General features: G+C 52.0%; 1 protein-coding gene across 1 annotated transcript; it reads left to right on the top strand.

Moving 5' to 3' along the window:
- FOXN4 (forkhead box N4) lies at positions 1 to 23,757 on the top strand (the record flags this gene model as incomplete). Its single annotated transcript, XM_082641191.1, has 9 exons — positions 1 to 345; positions 14,221 to 14,366; positions 17,310 to 17,434; positions 17,531 to 17,641; positions 17,953 to 18,080; positions 18,711 to 18,807; positions 19,711 to 19,921; positions 22,041 to 22,433; positions 23,498 to 23,757. Exons 1-9 carry the CDS (start codon positions 221 to 223, stop codon positions 23,755 to 23,757), a joined length of 1,596 nt encoding a protein of 531 aa, XP_082497317.1. The 5' UTR covers positions 1 to 220.
- Between the last annotated feature and the right edge of the window lie 1,812 nt (positions 23,758 to 25,569).

The following is a 25,569-nucleotide window of genomic DNA, read 5'->3' as shown; positions in this document are numbered from 1 at the left end:
TTCCGTTCTCTTCATTTGCTTCTAAAACCCTGTAGAATTGCCCTGGGAAAGTGACCTGTGACACCCAGGAATCCTCTAGTACTTTTTTTTCGTTTATCTTTATTGGAATACAATTGCTTTACAATTTTTTTTTTTTAAAGAGTTCTGTTAGTTGTTTGAGCTCCATCCTTCTGAATTGTGGGAAACCTATGAGTTTTCTGCCCTGTCCACATCGTTGCTGATGGGAGCTTTGTTTTCTGCTTGTCTTTTCCCCAAGGAGATGATAGAAAGTGACATCTCATCCATGATGTCAGGAATTATTCGAAACTCAGGGCAAAATCACCACCCCTCTCCACAGGAATACAGGTGAGGGCTTCAACAATAACAAATGATATCTTTTTGAATTGTTTAAAGTGTTTATGTGCTGGTTATGGTTTCTGAAATTGACCAAGAGCTATGGTTACATTAAATTCTGTGATTTTGCAGGAGAGCTAGAAGATTTTGGTTTCGAAGGTGGTCTCTCTGAGGGTGTGTGACTTGTGGCGTGGGGCAATGGGACCACTGAAAACCTGCAGTTTTTTGTCCCCGCCTGGGTGAGAGACTGGGCAACTGGGTAGATGTTGAGGACAATAGCAGTTATTGCTTCTCCTCCAGTGGTCTTAACAGGGCTCCAGGAAATGCCCCCCAAGCAAGGAGAAAGGGCTTGTCCAAGGTCACCAGCAAAGGGAGGGAGGAGGAGAAAAAGGAAGTATCCCAGCCTCTCTCCCTTGAGCCACTGAAGGGCTGCCCTGGTTCCCAGTGCCCCACCCACAAGGCAAGTACCGTGTCCATGGGTAGAGGGGGCACAGCCCAGACTGTGGAGTGGGGACAGGACAGGGGCTGGCCTGGGAAGAGCAGGCTGTCAAGTCAGATCAGCCCTGTTTACTCAGGGGCTGTCTGACCTCCCGGGGCCACAGCAACTCACCAGCGGTGCCTTTAGGGAAGACCGAAGCCCCCAATTAGAGGGCGGCTGTTTCCAGAGGGCTGTGAGCCTGAAGGCTGCCTTCTGAGTCCCGAATGAGGCCACACATTCAAACAAATATTTGCTGAGAGACTGCTGTGGGCGGGGCTGGGACCCCAGATGTGGGCCAGGCACACAGCAGTGTGTGGGCACCTACTGTATGCCCAGCTTGGGAGGCTGCTCAGATGAGCCCCCATTGTACAGGTGAGGAAACTGAGGCTCAGAAAAGTGAAATGGTTTTCCCAAGATCGCACAACCAAAGACCTATGGGCTTCCTTTCTGCGCTGAAAGGGTTTAAATTATGGCAAGTGGGCTGGGGACAGCCTAAGGGTTAGGAGCTTGGCTCTGGAGTCAGTTAGAATCCCAGCTTCTCTGGTTGTGTGGACCTCTGAGCCTCAGTTTCCTCATCCATGAAATGGGGACAGAAATAGTACCCACTGCATAGAGTTGTTAGAAAGATTAAATAACAATTTTAACTCTATCACTTGCCAACTATATGATCTTGGAAAAATCCTGCGGGTCCAGCTGTTCTTTTCCACGTGGATTCAGGGCTATTTTCTTACGTTAAACAGCATAAACAGAAGGCACAATAACAAAATAACAACAACAACAATAATAATAGCTGGGGGTTTCTTAACCCTTTAGTACCTGCCTGCCCTGTGCCACAACCACCCTATGAGAGTAGCACTCTTGTGCCCATTTGGCAGATGAGGCAACCAAGGCTCAGCCAGATTAAGTGATCTTACAAGATTATGCAAGTAGTTATGGGGACAGTGGGGACTCGAACCCTAGGCTGTCCCACCCAGAGGGTACCATGGCCACCACCCCCATGCCCCACTGGTGAAGAGCGCATGGGGTTGGAACAGAGCAACTTTCTCCACTACCTCACAGCTGTGTGACCCTGGACAAGTCACTGCCCCTCTCTGTGCCTCAGTTTCTTCATCTGGGAAATGGAGCAATGAAAGAGCCCAATTTGTGGGTCATTGGGAGGATCCTGTGCTTCCATCTAGAAATGGTGTTCAGCCAGGCCTGGGGTAGAGTGCTTTCTCATGGAGGGGAGATTTTATGATTATACAGAGACTCCCCCACCCCTTCCAACCACTCCCATTTTTCTCCCTGAATAATGGACCAGGAGAAGTTTATGGGCTTCTCATTCCCCCTCCCACATCTCCAGAGAATGACTCTGAGGACCACTCAGGCCGCTAGTGCAGCCTGGTTCCAGCCCCCTTGCAGCCCTCCATGCAGCTGCTTGCCCCTCCATCCCCAGGGGCTGAGTTTGGCCGTTAAGTCTCAATGGCTGTGTGCAGGGAGGGTGGGGGGCGTAGCAGCTGGAGGCAGCTGCCCTGTCCCCAGGGAGCTGTCGAGAGTCAGTGGCCCGGCCTAGACAGCAAATGGGCAGCAGCATCCCCGCTGCCTGGGGCTGAGGATCTCCTGAGCAATGGCTAACAACAGCTCGTGCTCAACGTGGGTTAGCTGCTTTCCCCTTGGCTCAAAACTAGGAGGGAATCCACTCTTAGGGGTACTAGGAAATAATGAGAGTTATTAAGCACTTACTGTGTGCTAACTCCTTGTTTTAGAGGTCAGATCTAACAACCTCCTTTTACAGATTGGAAAACGGATGCCCAGAGCTGCAAAAGGAGGCAGGCTGTTAGCTCCTTAGAACTTCAGCTTCTCCCAGGGCCATGCTGCTCAGTGGTTATCATTACAGAGCCTTGTGCTGGGTGTTTATTCCCCAGACCCTCAGTCCCTCCTCTAATAAAGGAGGTGACTTTGGGCAAAACCCTTTCCCTCTCTGGACAGTGGTTTTCTCATCAGTGAACCGCAGTGCCAGGCACACAGTGGATAACTTTATAAATATGCATCGGATGGAGAGATGGAGGGATAAATATCACATGAGAAATAGCACATCCACGGAAACTCAGGGAAGTTTCACTCTCAAGTGATGACAAAGTCCTGTCCTGTGGACCAGGGCAGGCGGACACCACCTGCCTTTCCTCTTAAGCCTCCCACTGCACTGAGTGTGGGGGATGGTTTACCCCCATTCCAGAGTGGCTCCACCCATCGGTTGTAATCTCCTTGGGTGAGGGGCTCCATATGGCAGGGGCAGTGACCATCTGAGCATCTTTACAACCCTGCACCCTTCAGGGTGTTCAGGGTGGCCAGAATAGCTCCTTCGCCTACCCTCGGACAAGGAAAGAGAGGTAGCCTTCGTGGGGTGCAGTCCTCCTTTGGGGTCTTGTGTTTCCACCCCTAGAAACATGCACACAGCATGCCCACGCACACCAAGTCCTGAGCCAAGTTCTAAAAAGGGAAGAGTCTCTTTTCCAAATTCCTAATCAAATCATTTCACATTACGCTCATTCTTGGCCCAGTTGGGAATTTCTAAGCTTGCTAAAATGGCATTCGATTTTCTTCTTCCTGTAAACGGTTAGGAAGGATATTACAAATGATATGTTCACTAAATAAACAGCTCCATGGAATGTTTAATCCCTTTTGTGTAAAGGTTGGATCGTAAACAAGAACAGTTGGTAACAATGTAACAATTTCTTACTAACCATATCTCCAGAAGGCAGGTAAAACCTCCTGGTTATAATCATAGCAGATGTGCCTCTCTGTACTGCAGGGATGCTGATCTGACACCCCACTCCCGCAGAGACAATATTTTCTTGGCAAACCCCTCCTAGTAGCCATGAAAGGCCAGAGGAGAAAAGAAAGAAATGTGGTTTGAGTACCTGCCTGGTGCCCTTTCTTACAGGTTATCTGATCTTATCCTCACAATTTCCCTCTGTGGTGGGAATTCTTATTCCATTTTACAGATGGGAAAACTGAGGCACAGAGATGTGAAGTGACTTGCCCAAGGTCACACAGATACAAAGGGGTTGAGATAGGACTCGAACCCCAAACAGATGTTCCTTCCACTGCACAATTGCTGTCTCAATTCTGAGAACTCCCAAGATAGGAAATAAAGGGTTAAATGTGGGCTCTTCACTGAGAAGTCAGGAGTAGACAAGAGAGTTAAAATTAATGAGTGATCTCAGGAATCTATGCCATGGGTAGATACTAATAGCACTAGTCATTCCTGGCGATGGAAACACTGGGAGATGTTGGATGGGTCTGGGAGGGCTTCCTGGGGGAGGTGGTGTCTAAGCTGGGCGGGAAATGGATAGAGATTGGGGAACACAAGTTGTGTTGGAGCTGAACTGGGCTGGCCTGTGGGGGAATCCCTCTTCCCTTTCCTACTCCAGCATGTATGGAATAAATGCTCACAGGGTGCCTGGCCCTTTGGTGGGTGCTGAACAAAATAGAGAGCCTCTCCATCCTTGCCCTCCTAGAGTGGAAAGACTGGAAACATGTATAAATGAATATACCTCATGGCAAAATGCTAAATGTTCTGCAGACACAACACAGGAAAGACCATCAGGGGTGGGGGTGATCAGGGAGGACCTCTCAGAGGAGGGAAATTTTAGGCTGTGGCCAGAAACATGAGAAATAGCCAGCTGTGAATGAGTGCATGGAACAGCATTCCGGGCAGAGGGAACAGCATGTGCAAAGAGAACATAGAATGTTTGGGGAACTGAAAGATGGACAGGTTTGCTAGAGCAGAGGGGAGAAGGAAGGAAATGGCCAAGGACCAGATCATGGCAAGGAGCTCGACTCTTACTACCCCGATGGATTTTAAGGACAGTGACAAGTTCTGATGCCCCTTTTGAAAGGTTGCTCTGAATTCTGGGTACGAAATCCATCCATTCCACAAACACTTGCCTAGCACTCGAGCCACATACCGTACCACGCCCTGCAGTGACTTACCTACCCTGAACCAGGAAGCAGTCCAGGCCCTTTTATCACCTCTGTTCTGCATGTGAGAAAACTGAGGTTCACAGGCATTGAGTCACTTGCACGAGGACCCCCATTAGGAGTGGAGACAGGACTGGAATCCAGGTCCCCCTGGGCTCACCCCATCCCGTGCCCTACTCTCCTGGCTCATCTTCCATCCTTCCATGGGATTAATTAACACGGCTGACCAATTAAGGATATTGTTAATTAATGTTATCAGCTTGGTCCCCTGGCCAGTGCAGAATGGCAGCCATGGACTCCAGCTGTATCTCACTTTGCCCAGGGCTACCACAAAGTCCCCTGACCAGTGGCCCCATCACCATGGAGGCACCTTGCAGCCTGATCCTTCTACAAATAACGTGATAATGGTTTGCTCTTCCTGCTTACATCTTGATTTATTTCAGCCGTACTGGCAGAACATCGAATGAAGAGGCTCCAGGGTGGGTGGTTTAAATCCCAGCTCCTTTGCTGACATGCTGTGTGGCTGAGGGGTATCCCTTCCTCTTTCTGGGACTCAGCCATCCCATCTATGGAATGGGCATGATAAATAGCCATCCCACAGGCCATCAGGAGACGAGGGATATGCAGACCTAAGAGGGCTGGCAGGAAGGTGGGCATGCCATGGGGCAGACTTCCCCTTCTTTGAATCCCTAGGTCAATTAGAAAGTTCTCTCCTTGGACAGAGGGAACTTTGCCTGCCTGCCAGAACAGGGCCTGGCAGGTAGGAGTTCAGGAAAAATTTGTGGAATGAAGCTGGTGCTTCCTGAGTGTCGGGTACTCTGCACTTTGACCTCCCCATGAAGCCCACTTTACGCTGAATCCATACTCTTCGGAGGATGTTGACTAATCTGTACCACTAGCACGCAATACACATTGATGGGCTGGGCGCCCTACCTGAACTATCTCGTTCAGTCCTTACAGCCCCCAGTGAAATGTGTACAGGCGTTAGCACTCCCATTTTACAGATGAGCAAACTGAGGCTCAGAGAGGCAGATGACTGCTGACAAATCTCACAACTACTAAGTGACTGAGTGGGATTCAAAGCCAGGCCTGGTGGACCCCAGAGCCTACACTCGTAACAAACTACACTGAAATGCTGCAAAAAGAGAAACACGGGAGCCAGGGCCCAGGCTTTCTAGCTGAGATGGGCTCAGAATGTAGCATTACGGAGGGCGGGCCTGGGCCTTCTGATAAGCCCAGAACCTTCAGAGCAAAACTCATTACAGGAAACACAGGTAAAGTGATAAGCATGGAGGAAGCACTTGAGGAATGGCAGCCCCATTATTGCACTGACAAGAAAGGGTTATTACTCTGATGTCGATTTTCCCAGGGTACCACCTGGCTCCTAACCAGGGTCTGCCACCTCTCAGACACTCCATGCTGCAACCCCCTCAGAATGGGACTGTACCCTTCAGCATCTCACTTCCCGGCAGAGGTGGGCTGCCCACCTCTACAGTCCTCCACCCCAGGTGGCCCTGCAGGTGGTGTGTCCCAGTGGCCGCCCCATGGAGATGGAAGGGACTCAACCCCCTTGTGTTCCAGATGGGGAAACTGAGGCCTGGGGAGGGTCAGCCTGGAGGTGCTGAGGCCAGTACCTGGGGCCACTGCCAAGAGGCTGCTGAGGCGAGTTCACCTGGCTTGGCCTCACCTTTCCTATCTGTGAAAGGGGATGATGATGCCCTCTAGGGGTAGGGGTGTGTGTGTGTGTGTGTGTGCGCGCGCGCGCGCATTTTAATAAGGAGAAGATGTAGGGGGGGGTGGTGTGTGTGCGCGCGTGTGCGCACGCGCGCGCGTGCGCGCGCACGCATTTTAATAAGAAGATGGATGTGGCCGAGCTTTGAAAAGAAGTGCCTCCTGTGTGGGTGGGGAGCTGCGAGTGAACCCTTTTATTCAGAAGGGACTCTGGAGTGCTACCTAGGTCTTTTTCTTTTCTTTTTGCCCCCAAAGCTTTCTATTCACTAATGAGGATCCCCTGCTGGTGGCAAATCCTCCACTTGGTTTGAGAAGGATGCATTGCCAGGGGTCCCCTTTGGAACCCTTGAGGTAATAGTTTAACCTGCTTTTTCAGGTTAAACTGAAATCAGATGCTTCATCTGATATAATGCTTAAATGAACTCTTAATGTATTCTCAACAGCCCCCTTAGGGTAGGTGCTATTATTATTATTATTATTCCCATTCTATATGCAGGGAAACTGAGGCCCAGGGCAGGTGATGGTCCTACAGCCAGGAAGAGGTCAGGCCCGGGCCTGCCTGTCTTGGGCTTCACACCTGCTCCTAACCTTGGGGTGCTACTCTGCCTCCCTAGAGACCTAGGACCAGTGGGACCCTGAGGGAACTTCTACTCTGCCAGTAAGGCTTTATAGATGGGGAAACTGAGGCCTGGAAAGGGAAAGGGGCTTGCCCAAGATGTTAGAACTTTGGAAATGCAACCAGGGATTTACCTGCAGACTGCTCCCCTGAGTTACAGGGTCTTTGTATCAAAAGGAACCTTGGAGGTTGCTTAAGGCTCATCGTTCATCCAACAGGGGCCTGACAGGTCATCCCTTGGCTCCTACTTGCATGCTCCCAGGATGGAGAGCTCACTACTTCATGAGTTGCCTTATATGCAGCTCCAGTTTTTACAGAGCCCTTCCCCACAACTTCCTCACTGGTGGGAGGGTGGGGTGGAGGACTTTTACACCCACATCTAATAAAACTCAAACTTCCATGAAATCAGCTCCTTAAATGTCCAAATCCAAATCAAATGTCCAGTTGTCTTAAGGCAAGGTAGAAATACCACAGATTGTTCCATCAAGATTGAAGAATGTTCCAGAAGGCTGCCACCTAGTAGGATGCTTTGCGATGATGGGAATGTTACACATTTGCACGGTCCACTATGGAAGCTATTGGCCACGTATGGGCACCAGGCACTCAAAATGTGACTGGCGTGACGAAGAAACTGAATTTATCATTTTATTTAATCTTAGTGAGTTTACATTTAAATAGCCACCTATGGCTTCCTATCAGGCAGCACAGTGCCTGGATTTTCTAGAACTCACAGAGTACATTTCTTCAACTGTTTCTAGTAGGGCAGGGAGAGAGGACGGTGGGGCTGTAATCAACCTAGGCTCTGGCTGGGGGACCCTAGACAGGCCTGTTTCTCCTGGGCCTCAGTGTCCCTACCTGGCAAATGGGAAGGTAGTAATGGTAACATACCTCTCTGATCAGGCTCTCGTGAGGATGACACGAGATCAGTTGTGTAACCCACTTCCATTAGGGACAAGGTGCACCCCAGGGGCTCACTCACCCCAACCTGTGTCCACAGGCTGTAATAAGATTCAGTTTTATTTAACTATAAAATTAAATTACACTGAACCTTTCACCCCTGCCTGGGCCCCAGGGCAGTGGGGGTGGGGCATCTAGACAGCTGGATCTGTTTGCTCACTTGTCCAATCTGAGTAATTATTAAGCACCCACTGTATGCCCGGCCCTGTGATGGGCTCTTGGTGTATGGCTCCTGCCAGGGTACAAGGATCCTGCTTTAGCATCAGCACCCAGCAGCGAACTTGGCCTCTGTCCCGGCCTCCTGGGGCCCCCCAAGGTGCTGAGGGGTATCCCTTGCCAGACCTGGGGCCCCCCAAGATCTGGGAATGCAGCCCCTGTCCTCCCTGGGGACATCAGCCAGGTTCAGAAGGTGGAGGCTTGTGGCCCACTAAGGGGCTCCCTGGAGCTCAGAGAAATGGGGGCTCAAGTGGGGGGATGATGACAGGTCCAGAGAAGGAGAAGGGAAGGCATCCTTTGTGAAAGAAGAGAAGATACGCAGGCGCAATGGAGGGTGCTGGAGGAGGTGGGAACATTTGGTACCCTGGGGCCCAGGGCCCGTCACACACTACACCCGTGTCAGAGCACGGGGTCACCTGAGCTGGCAGAAGGGTGTGGCGGGGGGCATGGCTCCCCAGCACTGGGAGTGTGGGAATTACCTGGGCGTGAGAGCATGGGTTAACTGCTTTCATCCCCTGAAAGCCTGGCTCAGTGTCTTTAAATAGTGCTGGCACTGGGGACACAGGAATGATGGGTGAATGAGTGTGTGGGACGGAGACAGGTCTGCGAGAGATCTGGGGGCCCTGGATGCCGCATCAGAGAGAGATGGGACAGGAGAAGAGGATGGACATTTCCTAAGAGCCTCTTGTGAGCGCTTTGCCTCTGTCATTGTTATCCCACTCTGCAGGGGAGGAAACCGAGGCTCAGGAAGGTTTGGAAGCACATCTGATGTCACCAGGCAGGACAAGTGGGGCCAGGACTTCATCACAGGGCATCACTGACACAGTGACAGAGAGAGAGAGACAGAGAGACATACACAGAGACAAACACAGAGATACTAGCAAGGAAAGAGTGGGAGAGAGTCAGAACAGAGGGACGGGGGTGAGATTGGAGGGGGGGCGCGGTGGGGAGAGTGGAGGGAGCAGATGGAAGGAGCTGTGTCTCTGAAGTTTCATAGTTTCGTTCTCCTTGTAGCTTCCTCTGGAGGTGACCCTGGGTGGGGAGGCATCAGCAACATGGTGACCTGGGGCTGGCTCTCCTCCTCACCCAGAGATGCAGAAAATGAGTAGGACAGGGCTTGGGAGATCCCAGGGCGATGGGGCTGGGTTTGCCTCTTTCTTTGCATTGCAAATATCCCATCATTTTCCAGCAGATGAGAAACCCACTCAGGGGACTGACACAGGGTGTCTCTGTCTCTGTCTCTCTCTCTCTCACACACACACTCACACACACACACACACACACACACACACACACTCCAGAGAATAATCCCAAACCCTCACAGATGACAGGATGGTTCACAAGCCACTTCGCCTCCACACCAGCAAGCCAGTCCCAGGCAGGGTATAAGATATTACATACAGCTCGTATTATCATTTGTGCCCATTTTATAGGTGGGAAAACTGAGGCTAGGGATTAAGTGCCTTTCCAAGGGCTATGGCTCAGAAGCCATGGTGGCTCCTGAACCAAGAAGTCTTTCTCTTGTCACAACTGCCAAGGATCCCATGGTTTATGCCACTTAGAATGAAGTGCTAGGAGAGAGCAGGAATGGGGCACATGGGGACACCTTGAATGAGGGAATTCTAGGCATTGGTAAGGGAGAGGTTTGGGGGACCTTTACATGCCACTGTGGAGAGGGGGCTGTTTGCCTCTTTGCAGGGGCAGAGGAGGGTGGGAGAGAAGGAGACAGATGGTCAAGGCCCTGGGGCCAGCAGTGGGGATGGGACACTCCCATTTAGGCCCTAGAGCATCACCACCTGGTTCCTGTGACACACAGTGAAGAAGTGCCTGGATGCCATTTGCGCCTAGCGGGCAGCAGGATATAAGCCAGGCTTCGGGGCCCACTGACTCCATCACAGAGCTCCCGGGCATCCACAGCCATCTCAGGAGACCAGCAGGGCCAGCTGGGCCATGTGTCAGGCACATGGAAGCAGGCATTCTGGCCTGAACTGGAGGGGGGACCAGACCACCCTGGGATGCCTGAGGCAGCAGGGGAACAGGACCTGGCTGCTCACCCCCAGAATGAGCAGCAAACCCCCAAGAAGGGAGAACGGGGGCCAGGCCTGTGCCAAAAGTTGAACACACACTGGCTCATCTGATCCCTGCAACAACGCAGGGAGATGTGGTCTGTTCCTCTCCCATTTTCCAGATGAGAAAATGGAGGCTCAGGGACCGGAAGTAACTTGTTTGAGGTCTCACAGACGGGGGGTCTTAAGGACTTGAACCCAGATCCATCCAACCAAAGCCTGAGCTGTGCCGAAGCCCCTGCCACACCCCCTCAGGGCTGCCCTCCCCCCAGAGCTTAGGGAGGCACTAAAACACAGCTTCCCAGGCCCCCCAGCCCCAGGGTGGGATTCCAGGGTCTGGGATGGACCTTAGACTCTGCATGTGAACCAGCCCCCGGGTGATGGTCCTTCACACAGCCCCCGGCTGAGAGCCCAGGACTCCGGGTGGGGCATCTGCCCGAGAGGGTATCGGGCTCTCTGCCTGTGGTGCTGCAGGTACAGCCCAAGATGGCAGCAGAGAGACCCGAATTCGAGTCCTGGTCACAAGTTTGCTTTCGCCAGTCTGGCCTCAGTTTCCCCATCTGTAAAGTGGGGCTGTCTGTTCCCTCTCCCTGTCCTGAGGCTGTCTCAAGGACTCAAGGGGGCAGAGGACAGCTAAAAGTGCTGGATGTGACAGTCACTGTCAAGCAGTTCTCTGGGTTGGTGGCCTGGGGTCAGCCTGTTTCAACTGGCCAAGAAGGCATTTAAGTAGTGTCACTGTGTCCTGGGCTACAGGGTGATGGGGGGCTCAGGGCCAGCCCTCAGCGAGCCAAGGGGCAGGATGTGGGCAGAGGGATGGCAAGGCAGGACTCACTGGCCCAGGGAGCAGTCAGGATGCAGAGGGGGTCCCTGAGCTTGGGGTCTGGGTGGCGAAGACTTCCCGGAGGAGAAGGTACTCCTGGGCTGGGAGGGGCCACATGGGGAGCCAGGAGCCCCTGCCCTGGTCCTTTCCTGGAGTATGACATTGGAAGCAAACTGCCTCCTTTCTCTCGGCCTCAGGTTCCCCATGGGTAAAATGAGGGGTGGGGTCGGGTGATGTCTGAGGAGACTGGCATTAAGAGGCCAGAAGACAGAGTTTGAAGTGAGCCTCCAGGGATGGGCACAGTTTGGGTGGGGGAGGAAGAGCCAAAAGGGCTTTCCTAGCATGGAGGTGGGGCCATGGGGTGCTGGGGCTGCTGCTATGAGGGAGGGGAGGCCCAACAGGGCTTACAAACAGCAGGAAAAAAAGAAAAGAACGATCAGAAGAGCACCATTAACTCAGCCCCTACCACATGTGCAGCTGTGTGCTAAGCAGTTACATTATGTGATTCTCACTCTGGGGGAAATAAGCTCAGAGCATTTGCGAGCTTGGGGCCTCAGTTTCTCCATCTGCAAAATGGGCACGTCATGCAGCCCAGCATCTGGTATACAAGAAGTGCTCAGTAAATGGAAGCCGCTAGTGGTAGCTGCAGCAGGGGCAGGTCTGTGTGACCCCAGAGCCCAAAGCTCTGATGTATTTCCAGTCCCCTGAGGACTTGGCTAATATTATCATTAACATTAATATTGATATTAATGATGGCAAAGTCAGACATGGTTCCAAGTCTTTTCATGCAACAATATGTTTAATCCTCAGCATACCCTATGTGATAGGAAATATTATTTTAGCCCCACTTTACAGATCAAAAACTGAGGCTCTGTGGTCATCCATTTACAATGCTTGGTATCAGTTTATTTATCTCTTGTAAAAATAAAATACAGTGCGTGTGTGTGAAAAGAAAAAGTGATATGACAGAAAAAAAAAAGGATATAAGGTCGTTCTAAGGTTACCCAATTAACACTGTCTCTCAGTCTTTGTATTAATAGTCCACCTATTTCCTTGTGCATTAAACTTATAGTTATTTATAAATTCTTAATAATTGTTTTTGTATAGTTCACAGCTTTCATGATCATTAGTTATTGTGGCATATTACTTTTGTAGTAATAAATATACATTATTTAAAAAAAAAACTGAGGCTCAGAGAGGTTAAGTCAGTGGCCCAAGGGCACACAGGTAAGTGAAGATCAGGATTAGAACCTAGAGTCCAAGCTCTTAACCAACACATAATCTAACAGATTCACCCTGCCACCAGATACCCTGCTCCGTGGTGATGCCCAGGAACCTGGTGTGTTTACAAGTCCCCCACCATTCAGGGGGCTCTCATGGGCCCCCCTCTTGAGAAACCTGCCACCAGGGCCTCATTTCCACTCCTCCCTGAGGCCCCAGCGCCAGGTAGAGCAGCAAGGGCACTGGGGAGCCACAGCAGGTTACTGAGCAGGAGTGGAGCTCATACCACCAGATGCTGGGAGGTCGGCTGGCCGTGGGGTGAGGAGGGGCCTGGGTGGGGGCTGGCCAGGCTCCCCCAACAGCGACAGCGGGCGGCACATCAAGCCCTGCCCCTCAGCCTCACCCCATGGTCTCCACGGGCCTGATGGGACAGATGGCATCGCCCAGGCCTGGCCTGTGGCTGTCACTTGTCCAGATGAGTTATGAGTGGGTCAAATGGGCGGCAGCCGGGGGGGCTGTAAAAACAATTGCAGGGAGACCCCAGTACAATGGGAGCCACGTGCCATGGGGGCAACAGTCGTTTGTCACACAATGGGCCGCCAGGGGACAGCAGCCGGACCAACTGCTGCTAGGGACACGGACCAGCCGAGTTTTCAAATCGTTTCCAGGCCCTGTTTTCCTACGAGGCAGCCAATCACCGGGGCAGCCGAGTGGTCACCTGATGCCAGCTTGGTGGGCTGAGGGCCCAGGCCCGGCTACAACCGAGCAGCGGGTGCCATGGCAACGCTAATTGTGGCCCTAAAACACAAGGAAAGAGAGAGCAGGAGAGATGGGAAGGAGGGGGGAAGAGAGACAGAGTGAGGGAAGGAGAGAGAACACAGGCTTGAGGCAGCCACGCAGATGGCAGGAGGGGGCGGAGGCTGATGCCCCAGCTGGGTCCACGGTCACGTGCATGAGAAAACCACAGGCTGCATCTCTCTCTCTCTCTCTCTCTCTCTGAGGCCCCAGGACACCTAGTTTTGAGACCTGGAGTTTAGAATTTGGATGATGGGCCTCTGGGCAACAGACCAGAAGGCGCCTGGCCTGCGGGGCCGCAGGTGTGCTGGGTGTGGTGTGGGCTCCTGGCCGGTTTGCAGCCACATTATAACACGGGCAGGATGCTGCTGTGAGGCCCAGGGCCCTGGAGCTGTGGGGCGAGCATGACTTGGCACCGGGGAGCCATGGTTACCCCAAATTGGGGTACCTGCCTGCTGTCCTCGATGGGCAGACTTTTTCTTGCCATAGAAAGCTATGCTTTTGCTTGTGAATCAGTTGAGGGTTGGTGGGTATGGGTCCTAACTGGAACCTCCAGGGGCTGCCTGGGGTCACGGTGAAGAGTTCAGGCTGGGCTCCCAGCCCCACCCCTTCCTGTTCCGTGTGGCCTTGGGCAAGTGACTCAGTGCCCTGAGCCTCAGTTTCCCCATCTGTGAAATGAGAATAATAATAACACCTGCCTCATCAGGTGACTGGGGTGTTCCGTGGGTTAATACCCTTGACGGACTTGATTCGGTACCTGGCACATAGTAAGTGCTCAACAGACATTAGTGTTTATTACTTGGGGGTAGGGACTAAGTAAGACGTGTTAAGTGAATAAAGGGAGGGAAGATCTGAGGGTGTGCGATCTGGCTGCCAAAGGGGGATCTCTGGGAGTGGGCAGATTGGAGGATTAGGGTGGCTTGGGGGAGGTGAGGCTAAAGGGGGTGATTCCAGAGGTAGGCGAGCCCCCCAAGAGCTGGCCTGAGCTCCCCGCCCCTGCCCGAGCTCCTGCCCCTCCCCGCAGGCTCCTGGCCGCCACCAGCGATGATGACCTTCCCGGGGACCTGCAATCACTGTCGTGGCTCACGGCCGTGGACGTGCCGAGGCTGCAGCAGGTGACAAGTGGCCATGTGGACCTGGGTGGCCCCAGTGCGCCACACGCGCACCCAGGTAGGCGCGGGGGCGAGGTGGGGTGGCGGGGGAGGGATGATGCCCAGCACTGCCATCCACCACTGTGTGGCCTTGGCCAGGTCACCCTCTCTCTCTCTGGGCCTCTGTTTCTGCCTCTGTAAAATGGGACTAACTCTACCTTCCCCAGGGGTATGTGGTTTGTTCATATGCTCATCACTGTGTGCCAGGCTCTGTGTGAGCTAAGTTTTCAGCAACAAATAAAGACAGACCTTCCCTTACCCCTGTACATCTTGAACACCTAGAGCAGTCAGCAAATGACGGTCTCCGGAACCAAATGCAGCCTGTGGCCTGTGGCCTTTGTGTTAAGAAAGCTTTTACATTTTTCAAGGGTTATTAAAAAACAAAGAAGACAGTTCACATGGCTGGCAAAACCTAAAATATTTGCTGTCTGACCCTTTACAAAAGTTTATTTCATTTACCTCTAAAAAGTAAAGAAGTACTTTGAGGGGGAGGAGAGATAAATTAGGAGTTTGGGATTAACATATACACACTATCATTGATATATATAAAATAAACAACAAGGACCTACTGTATAGCACAGGGAACTATACTCAATATTTTGTATAACCTATAAGGGAAAAGACTATGAAAAAGGACATATATATATGAATCGCTTTGCTGTACACCTGAAACTAACACAACATTGTAAATTAACTACACTGCAATTTTTTTTTTTTTTTTTGGTTGCACTGGGTCTTAGTGGTGGCAGGCGGGCTCCTTAGTTGTGGCCCGTGAGCTCTTAGTTGCGGCATGCATGTGGGATCTAGTTCCCTGACCAGGGATCGAACATGGGCCCCCTGAATTGGGAGCGCAGAGTCTTATCCACTGTGCCACCAGGGAAGTCCCTACGCTGCAATTTTAAAAAATTATTATCAAAAAAAATTTTTTTTAAGTACTTTGACTTCTTTGAAGAAAGTGCTGAGCTCAGGACCTGGCACACAGTAGGTGCTCAGTAAATAGCAGCTAGTTGCAGTCAAAGCAAGTGGATTAAATGTTTAGAGACACAGAAAGTGTCAAAGAAAAACAGTCAACAAAAACAATCACCGCAGTGCATGCACTAGGTAGCCTTCCTTCCCCAAGACGGAGGAGTAACTGTACACGAACACTGGGTTTGCTTCTGTCCTCTTATGAGTGGTTCTCAAGTTCCTGTATTTTATAAAGCTGTATTCTTAAAATAAAATACAGATGCTACCAGCAGGAATACATTGTTCTCACAGACTTCTGTATTTCTGTGCTAAAATTAATGGAATCAGATTTTTAGATAAGTGTAATTTTCTCTCCAGCAGACCAAGTTGTTAAATCTAAATTGAATGCCTGTCAGTGATCAAAAGAAACTCAAAAAATGGACCAGAGAGAGGCTTTTGGTATTTAAAAATAAATATGCCGTGGTAATTTTAAGCCAGAAAATAAAAATCACCACAGTACATTAAAAGTACCCGTAGTTGAAAAAGTAATGCCTAGGAGTCAGTCTTTCTTTCTTTCTTCCTTTCTTCCTTCCTTCCTTTCTCTGTGCTGCGCGTGGCATGTGGGAATCTTAGTTCCCCGACCAGGGATTGAACCCACTCCCCCTGCAGTGGAGGCACAGTCCTAACCGCTGGACTGCCAGGGAAGTCCCCAGGAGTATCTTTCATTGGACAAATTGTTCTTGGCCAAGTAGCAGGGGTCAGCAAACTTTCTGTAAAGGGCCAGTAAATATTTTAGACCCTGTAACCCAGATGGTCTCTGTTGAAACTTTCCAACTTTGTCACTGATGTGCAAAACCAGCCATACACAATATGTAAGTGAATGGGTATAGTGTGCCAATAAAACTTTATTTAAAAAAACATGCTGTGGGGCTTCCCTGGTGGCACAATGGTTAAGAAGCCGCCTGCCAATGCAAGGGACACTGGTTTGAGCCCTGGTCCAGGAAGATCCCACATGCCGCGGAGCAACTAAGCCCATGCACCACAACTACTGAGCCTGCATGCCACAATACTGAAGTCCATGTGCCTAGAGCCCATGCTCCGCAACAAGAGAAGCCACCACAATGAGAAGCCCGTGCACCACAACGAAGAGTAGTCCCCGCTCGCCACAGCTAGAGAAAGCCCATGCGCAGCAACGAAGACCCAACACAGCCAGAAATAAATAAATTAATTTTTAAAAAATGCTGTGGGCCAATTTGGCCTAGTGGCCAATAGTTTGTCAATCCCTGATCTAGAACCCCAAGGGGACAGCCGTGTGACCTTGGGCGGGTGCCTTCCCCTCTGAACCTCCTTCCTCATCTGCAATGAAAAGATAATAAAACTGCCCTCATGGGGTGTTGTGAGGACTCGATGCAGAAAGTACCTTGCACACAGTAGGTACTCCATAGATGTAAACTGTGAAATAAGAAAGCCCCTTCCATCACTGCACACCTCCTGTGTGCCTGTCACTATGCCAGGTGTTTGGAGCACTGAGTCACATAAAATAAGGTCCTGGCTTTCAGGGAGCTAAGGATCTGGTCAGAAAGAAGGACAAGGCAGACAGACCAAAACACAAAGGATGAGCCCAGGTGGCAGCCAGAACTCAGAGGAGAGCTGAAGGCCCCAAGGCAGGATCATCTTGTACATCAGCTTTGCTTGATTGGAGGTGGCTACCTAAAATCAGGCTGGTGCAGTGAGACTCTGTGATAGATGCAGTGTCTGTCACAGGCTCAGCACAGAAGGGGGTACATCTGCTATCCCTGAGCTAATGCTTGGCAGAAGAGCAGATAGTGGCCTGCAGCTGGTAGGAGCCCACTCTCCACCACTATACTCAGAGAAGTAATTTGTCAAGTACCTACTATATGCCAGGCCCCAAGGGTGGGGGATGGCTCCATTCTCTGGAGGTGCCCAGGGACTGGGCTGTCCCTGCCCGCAGCCACCATTCCCCCAGCCTGGGCATCTCTGTGCTTCCTTTATCCAGGTGCCTTGGCCAGGGCAGCTGACCTGCACTTGGGAGCCGCCCCAGGTCCCCTGCTCCATGGCCCAGCTGGCATGGCCCCCCAAGGCATGCTGGGTCTGGGTCACCTGACCAACCATGGAGCCAGCGTAAGTGCCACCACAGGGGTCAGGGAGGGAGGGGGGTGTCCGACAGGGCTGGAGTCCCTCTTGACCCTCTGTCTCCTTCTCTCCCGGCCCCAGCAAATGAACCAGTTCCCTGTGGGGGGCCAGCCCGCATCCAGCCTGCAGGACCCGCCACAGCTGTACTCTCCCACCTCCCAACCACAGTTCCCGCTACCCCCGGGCGTCCAGCAGGTACCGGGGGCTTGGAGGGGCCCTAGACTCAGAGGCAGACACTCCTGACTTGGACTGCCGAGGGACTGTTCTGAGCCTCAGTTTACCTACCTGGAACATGGGAATAACATTCTTCACCATGTCATGGGGTTGTTCATTTGGCTCCCCCGAAAACCCTGCAGTGGACGGAGACAAGACGGTCTGCTGGGGTTGTAAACCCTGCATCTGGCTCTCTGAGATGGGGTGGGGTGGGGTGGGGTCATCGGAGTGACTGATGCTCTCTCTCACCGTCTCTCTCTCTGCCACTCTTCCCCGTCCCCACCCGTGGGAAGTGCGCTCCTGTGGGCCTGTATGGTTCCCCGTTTGGGGCACGGCCTCCCTACCCCCAGCCCCGCATGGCTGTGCATTCATCTCAGGAACTGCACCCCAAACACTACCCCAAGCCCATCTATTCATACAGGTGAGATCCAGGGGGGCTGGGACTGTGGGGACCTCAGGGAGGAGAGGGGTGAGGGCTGCCTTGAGGGCACCTCAGACAGCTGGGTGTGGTGGCCCAGGCTTCCAAGGGGGAGGTTTTGGGGAGTGGGGAACCCCCAGGTGGGACCCATTCTTAGGAAGGACCGTCATGTGGTCAGTCAACCCCCAGGGTTGAGAACCCACCCCAGACACAGAGCCCAGCACTCCACTCTTGTCACTCACAAGCTGTGTGGTCTTGGGGAAGTGGCTTGGCCTCTCTGAGCTTCAGTTCCCTCTGATGTAAAAAGTCATCAAATAATAGTATTATGTACCTCACAAGATTTGGGGGTGGGGGGGTAAGCAGCCTAGTGAAAGTCTAAAGGCCCATTAGTTATGGGAAACGGATAGAAAGGAGGAAAAGACAAGGTTTCTCAAATCGGTACCAATGGCTGAGCTCAGGGTCAAGGTCAGGGGGTGGGAAAGACATAGGGCCAGGAAAAGGTATCAAGAGCTAACACTATGTGTAGGGGCTGGTACCAGTAGGGTTAAGCAGGGCCAGCTTCCTGGCAGAGGAGGCTTGGGCTGTCAGCCTGAGGTGACTTCATGCCTGGCCTGCCCCACATTTTGCCTCCAGCTGTCTGATCGCCATGGCCCTGAAGAACAGCAAGACAGGCAGCCTGCCCGTGAGCGAGATCTACAGCTTTATGAAGGAGCACTTCCCCTACTTCAAGGTGAGGGGCCCAGCCAGGGTAGGGATGTTGGAGTAGCTCTGGCCTCTCCCTGGCACTGCCAGAACCCAGGATTGGCCCCGGGCCAAACGGGACCACCCTTTTAGTCCCCTAGTTATGTCCATAGACACCTGCAATGTGCACTCACACAGACATGGGCCAAGAAATCCCGAAAGAGAAGGGGGCATTTGAGCTGGGCTCTGATGGATGAAGAGTTCACCAGGCATCCCAGGGGGCAAAGGGTAGAGGGCCAACCTAGTTATTCAGCACAGACTCAGTAAAACATAATGATGCTAAACACAGACTTGGTGAGAACCTTTGCCTCTCTAAGCCTCAGTTTCACCCTTCATGCCTCAGTTTCCCCCTCTGTAAGATGGGGAGAATGATACCCAGCTGGCAAGGTTAGTAAGGATCTGCATGTAAAGGCACTGGCAACTCCTGGCACCTGGTTGACCATTAGTAAGAGAGAGACAGAAAGGGAATAAAATGAATAGGGTATGAGGTGCATTGCAATATCTGGTTACCTAACAATAAAGTATGAGCATTTATAAAAATGATCGGCATTTAATGCACTCGACCAGTTATCCACATATTAGCATCATCTTGCTTGCTTCCTGAGTGGGAGAGAAAGAGCGGGAGATCTGGCAGCCCTGGGCCTTGTCCTCATGTCTTAACCACTGCCCAGAGCTAAAGTGCAGCTGACCCATGTACAATCAGGGCATGGACCCTCCCATTTGCCAGTATGCCCCCCTTCTCTCTCTTGTCTTCCCAACTCGAGGTTGAGCATTGGACACTGACATCGTCCCCCTGCCCCTCTAGCCCTGAGTCTGAGATCCCTAAGGAGAGAGAGGGTTCAGAGGGGCGTCCCTGCAGGGGTCTCCCACGGGCCCACTTCTCTCCCCCCAGACGGCTCCCGACGGCTGGAAGAACTCAGTGCGACACAACCTGTCCCTGAACAAGTGCTTTGAGAAGGTGGAGAATAAGATGAGCGGCTCCTCCTCGCGGAAGGGCTGCCTGTGGGCCCTGAACCTGGCCCGCATCGACAAGATGGAGGAGGAGATGCACAAGTGGAAGAGGAAGGACCTGGCCGCCATCCACCGGAGCATGGCCAACCCCGGTGAGGCCCGGGTGCCCCGCCACACACACACACACACACACACACACACACACACACACACACACACACACACACACACACACACACACACACACACACACACACACACACACACACACACACACACACACACACCCGGCGTCCTGCCCATCCCACAATGAGCCCAGTCACCATGGTGGGCGCGCACACACGCACGCACACACACACACACACACACACACACACGGCGTCCTGCCCATCCCACAATGAGCCCAGTCACCATGGTGGGGACATGGGCACCTGGTGACTGTCCCCCCTCCCCTCCCCTGAATACACCTCTCCTCTCCATCCCTACATGGTGGCTGGTCCATTGAAGAGTCTGGTCAGAAATGTGAAAAGCTGTAGTATCTTGCTAACAACCCGTTTCTCCCACAGACATGTCGAACGAAACCACCATGGGAAAGCATGGCTTCCTTACCTTTCTTATCACATCAGTACAGATTCCCAAAGTAATAAAACAATAACACCCAGTGTGGGCTAGGATGTGGAGAAATCAGCATCATCATGTACAATTGGTGGGAACATAAGCTGTGAAACTTTTCCAGGGCAAAGTAATGTAGCGAAAGCTTGCAAACTTGGTCCTCCAATTTGGTCCACTTATTCTACTCTGGCAGTTTATACTGAAGAAATCAAAGATTCGATCAAAAGCTTTATGAACAAAGTTATCCATCATGAAGTGATTTCTGATAGTAAAAAACTGAAAGCAATCTAGACATCCTGCAATAGGGGATTATTTAAATAGATATAATGTTATACCGTGCAAGTATTAGAGATAAAAATATTTTGGGAATATAAAGAAATGCTCCCAATACAATAAGTGAAAAGAGGCAGCTTATGAATCAATATACACAACATGGTCACGTTCTAAAATGAGTATATATCCACACCCATTTGTGTATATATGTGTGTGTGTGTGTGTGTGTACATATATACATATATATACATACATACACTCACACATATGTATATATCTATAGATATATACATGTATACACACACACACACACACACACATACACACGGACAGGAAGAAATATACCAAAATCTTTACTGTGAATGGAGAGACCACTGGTAATTTTTATATTCTCCACGTTTCTCTATTTTCCAAATCTTCTATCCTGTTTGTGAATTACTTTTAGATTAGAAAAAAAATATTGTACCCGCTCTTTTTTTTACTTAAGAGATGGAAGCTGGGGACATACAAGTGACATATGAAGGAAAAGAGTGGCATGGGAGGCTAATGCCACCCAGCCTTAGGAATATTTGGCCTGGCCCTGTGAATATCATCGTGTTTGAGGTTTGAATATCAAGGGGGATGGGAGTCTAGCTCAGAGATGAACAATTCAATAAGATGGGGAGAAAGACCGTAGCAGGATCCAGTAGGCCCTCAGCTGAGAGCTCCGGGGTCTGGTTCGAGATCCAGGGCCCATCCTGACACAATATCTGGTGTGAGAGCTAGGGCAGGCCATTTCACCTTCTAAATTCAAAGTGTCCTCGTTTCTAAAATGGGTGCAACCCAAATAGATCCTGGGACCCTAGTGATCCAGTTTCAAAACTGTGTTGTAGTCAATGAGATACAAGCCAACAACCAAAAATAATTCAAGAGTAATTTGCGTCTTGTTCTATCCAAGAGCATTAAGGAGGATCCAAGCTTCAATCCACAGCAACGCTTCATGTCTCTTTAGCAGCAGGGAGTGGCTAGGACACCCTGTATGTTAATAAATTTTGTCCCAATCTCGTGGGATTTGTAATCTCTGCCTTACCTCCCTCTCGTAGGGCTGTGATGAGGTTTAAGTGAAGTCCTAGAGTTATAGGATTGTCCTGTAAAACACTGTCCCCATGGGAGGAGCCAATGTTATTTGAGGTTCCTCTCATTCCTCAAAGTCCCTATGTAATCTGTGATTTCATTCCACTTCCACAACCCTGTGCACAGTGTGTGGCGCCATCTCATAGATGAAGAGACAGGGTCAGAGAGTCCAAGAGGCTTGCTAAAATCACTAGGATTTGAATCCAGGCCTGGGCTGGGGCCCAGAAACTGTAGGGTGGCTTCTGATGAGTGACCTCTTCCACTTGCCTGCAGAGGAGCTGGACAAGCTGATCTCGGACAGGCCAGAAAGCTGCCGACGCCCTGGCAAGCCAGGGGAGCCTGAGGCCCCCGTGCTGACCCATGCCACCACGGTGGCCATGGCCCACAGCTGCCTGGCCGTCTCCCAGCTCCCACCCCAGCCACTGATGACCCTGTCCCTGCAGTCGGTTCCCCTGCACCACCAGGTCCAGCCCCAGGCACATCTCACCCCAGACTCTCCTGCCCCGGCCCAGACCCCACCCCTGCATGCCCTGCCGGACCTGAGCCCCAGCCCCCTCCCCCAGCCCACCGTGGGAAGGGCACCTGTGGACTTCATCAACATCAGCACTGACATGAACACCGAGGTGGACGCCCTGGACCCCAGCATCATGGACTTCGCTCTGCAGGGTGAGGCTGGAGGAAGCGGGTGAGGGGGACAGAGTGGGGAGGGACAGGCTGGGGGAGGAGCAGCCCGAAAGGTCAGGGAGGGCAAGGGAAAGGAGGGCGGTCTGCATTTACCCCACAGCGTGTCCCTTCAAAAACCACTTCCCAACCACCTAATCCTAGCAAATTACAGCAAGCATTTAGTTAGCACTTGCGGTATACCAGGCCTTGTGCCAAGCACTTCAGAGGCATCATCCTGCAACAGTCCTGGGAGGCCACTGCCATTTCATATTCCCATTCTGCCGATGAGGAAACTGAGGCCAAGAGAAGTGAAGTCACTGGCCTGAGGTCGCCCGGCTAGTAAGTGGCAGAGCTGGGATTTCAACCCGGGCCTCTCTGACCCCAAACTTTCAACCAGTAACTGCTTCAACCTGCATGTGCCAACCTCGTGCCAGGTCACACTCTGACCCACACGGTCATCCTCAATACACGGGGAACGAATGAATGAATGAATGAATGAGCAAGGGGAGTTCAGGCTTCAGTGAAGGCTCATAAGTCATCCATTCGCTAACACTGGTGTGCCTACTGTGTGCCAGCCAACGGCCGAGAAATCCTCTGCCCTCAAGGAGTTGCGTGTCTAGTGAGGGAAATGGACAAGGTATCAGGTTAGTTAGTTAGCAAGTTAGTTATAGCTGTGAAATGGGTATGTTTGAACTGCCCTGCTCCTCCGCCTGGATTATCGTGCAGTTAAAACGTGCTGGGAAAATCATGGTTTTGTCCCCTGGCTTTGATCATGATGGTACCACTTAACGAGGGCCGAGCGTTTCCCACCCATCGCCTAGTTTCAGCCTCTCAATCCTAGGCGGTGGGTTCTCTGATCATCTCATTCCCTCCCGAGGAGCCCAAGGCTCCGAGATGGTAGTGACGTTTCCAAGGACGCCCAGTGGAGAGGGAAGGGCCGGGAACGCTGGCTCCTCCATGCTGTCCTGCGACGCGTGACTTTAAACACCACACGTGGTCTCTGCCTCAGCCCCAAGACGGCCTTCGAACTCGGGTCCATTTGACATGAACGCTCTTGTCTTTGAAAGGGAACCTCTGGGAGGAGATCAAGGATGAGGGCTTCAGCCTGGACACACTGGGCGCCTTCGGAGACTCCCCACTGGGCTGTGAGCTGGGGGCCTCGGGCCTGACCCCCGTCTCCGGCGGCAGTGACCAGTCCTTCCCAGACCTGCAGGTGACCGGTCTCTACAGCACCTACTCGACCCCGGACAGTGCAGCCACGCCAGCCGTCACCTCCTCCTCTCAGTACCTGGGAGCCCCGGGGAACAAGCCTATAGCCCTGCTTTGAGCCCACGGCCTCGCCTGCCCCAGAACCTGGGCCCAGGAAGGATGCTCACCGAGCCGGATGTTCCTGCAAGAAAGGCCCCTCACCCTCCCACAGGCCTCTGAACGGTCGCTGGGGCTGCTGGCCGACAGGGCAGTAGTTGCTCTCCTCCCTGACCGCCACAGGAAGTTTCTGGGGCCTCCCCAAGTCAGGAGGACAGAGGAGAGTGGACAAGCATCCCCACCTCCCCCACTCTTGATGCTCCTCCGAGGCTTGAGACGCGAGGCCTAGCCGAGCTGAGAACAAGGTCTGTCTAGACTGCTTCCCCAGTCTGGCTCCCAAACAACCTGCATCCCACTTTGGGACGCATTGGTGTGCCATGGAGACACCCCAGGGGGAAGGCCTTTAATTTATTATTCTCCTAGGATGAAACACCTGCCTTAGTCTCCGGCGGACAGGCCCTGAGGCTGGGAGCGGGGCTGGCAGACCGTACAACTTCCCTTGGACCGGAGCAACTTGAACTCTGAACCAGGCACCTGCCCCGCTAGCCTCCGGGCCCCCTTCTCCCTTAGTCCGTTAGGGTTTCACAGAGTGAATCCCTGGGCCATGCCGGGCACTGTGACCCTACGTACATTTATTTATATTTATTGGAGCACGTCCACGCCACTTCTTCAAACTCAGCCCGTGGCCCCTGGAACAAGACTCTATGGTCCCTCCCTGCAGCCCAGCAGCGATCCTAACTCCTAAATTACCCACACACCACGTCTCCAACTGGCTTAAGCTCTTTGCAGCCTTGGGCTGCTTTTTAGAACAAGCAAGCACTTTTGATACTGTGAAACATCCTATTCTTTAAAATTAGAGACCAGATATTTTTCTAACTGTTCAGTCATGATTCGAATCTCTTGCCATGTGTACCTAAAAAGAGAGACACCCTAGTTTTGAGCGCTGGGGGCTTCAAGTCAGGATGGGAATGGGAGGAATGGCAGGGGGCTTTTTGTACTGGAATTGAAGACACTCCTGATGGAAAGAAAGTAAACTGTGAACCAGGTAAAACTTGACCCACGTAGCGAGTGGGGCTGTCGAAGCCGCAATGCAGAGTATTTATGGGCACTTTTTGGCCTGTCTCACTGCCCCATGACCTTTTTTATGTATTTTTCCCCCCTCTTGTTGCCAGCTACTGACTTTCCAAGTGGCAGGTTCTGCAGACAGTCGGGTTAGAGGGGACCCAGGTGAGTGGGCTGGGACAAGAGGTAACCAGGGATCGGCCTATGGCAGCAGCTTATACCACTGTCCTCTTTTGACCAACTGGATGTTGGGTTCCTACATCTGGGAGTTCCTGAACCCTAGAGCCAGAATTTTCTGATTAATCCACAGCCACCTGGGAGGCTTGGTGTTCAGGCCTGTCTCAAAGGACCATCTCTAACTTCTTCCTAATTCTGGAACTTTCCACCAAGCATCACCATCGTTACACACAGCTCAGTGCTGCCCGTCTGACTGGCCCTGCTCAGCTGCTTTGTGTGACGTGACCCGCCCCCCGCCGATAATGTCTGAGTCATTAAGGAGACGCGTGTTCGGGTGATGCCAGGACTGTGTACCATAGTGGTGGAGAACTGTCTTCTGTCAATAAAGGCTGAACGCAGCTCTGTGGCTTGGGTGGGTGGGTGGGGTTGACGGGGGAGGGAGGGGTAAAGGACAACAGCGCCCCTCACCCCTCACAGCGGAGACACCCCCCTTACAGATGGGAAAACCGAGACCCAGAGAGGGAACACTGAACCCAGGTCTTCTGATGCCAGGTTCCCATTGTGCCAGACACTGGGAGGACTTTGTTGTTATCAG

Source organism: Mesoplodon mirus (genome assembly GCF_964341445.2).
Source record: "Mesoplodon mirus genome assembly, chromosome: 13".
Lineage (NCBI taxonomy): Eukaryota > Metazoa > Chordata > Mammalia > Artiodactyla > Ziphiidae > Mesoplodon > Mesoplodon mirus.
This window is presented reverse-complemented; position numbering and strand designations above follow the sequence as displayed.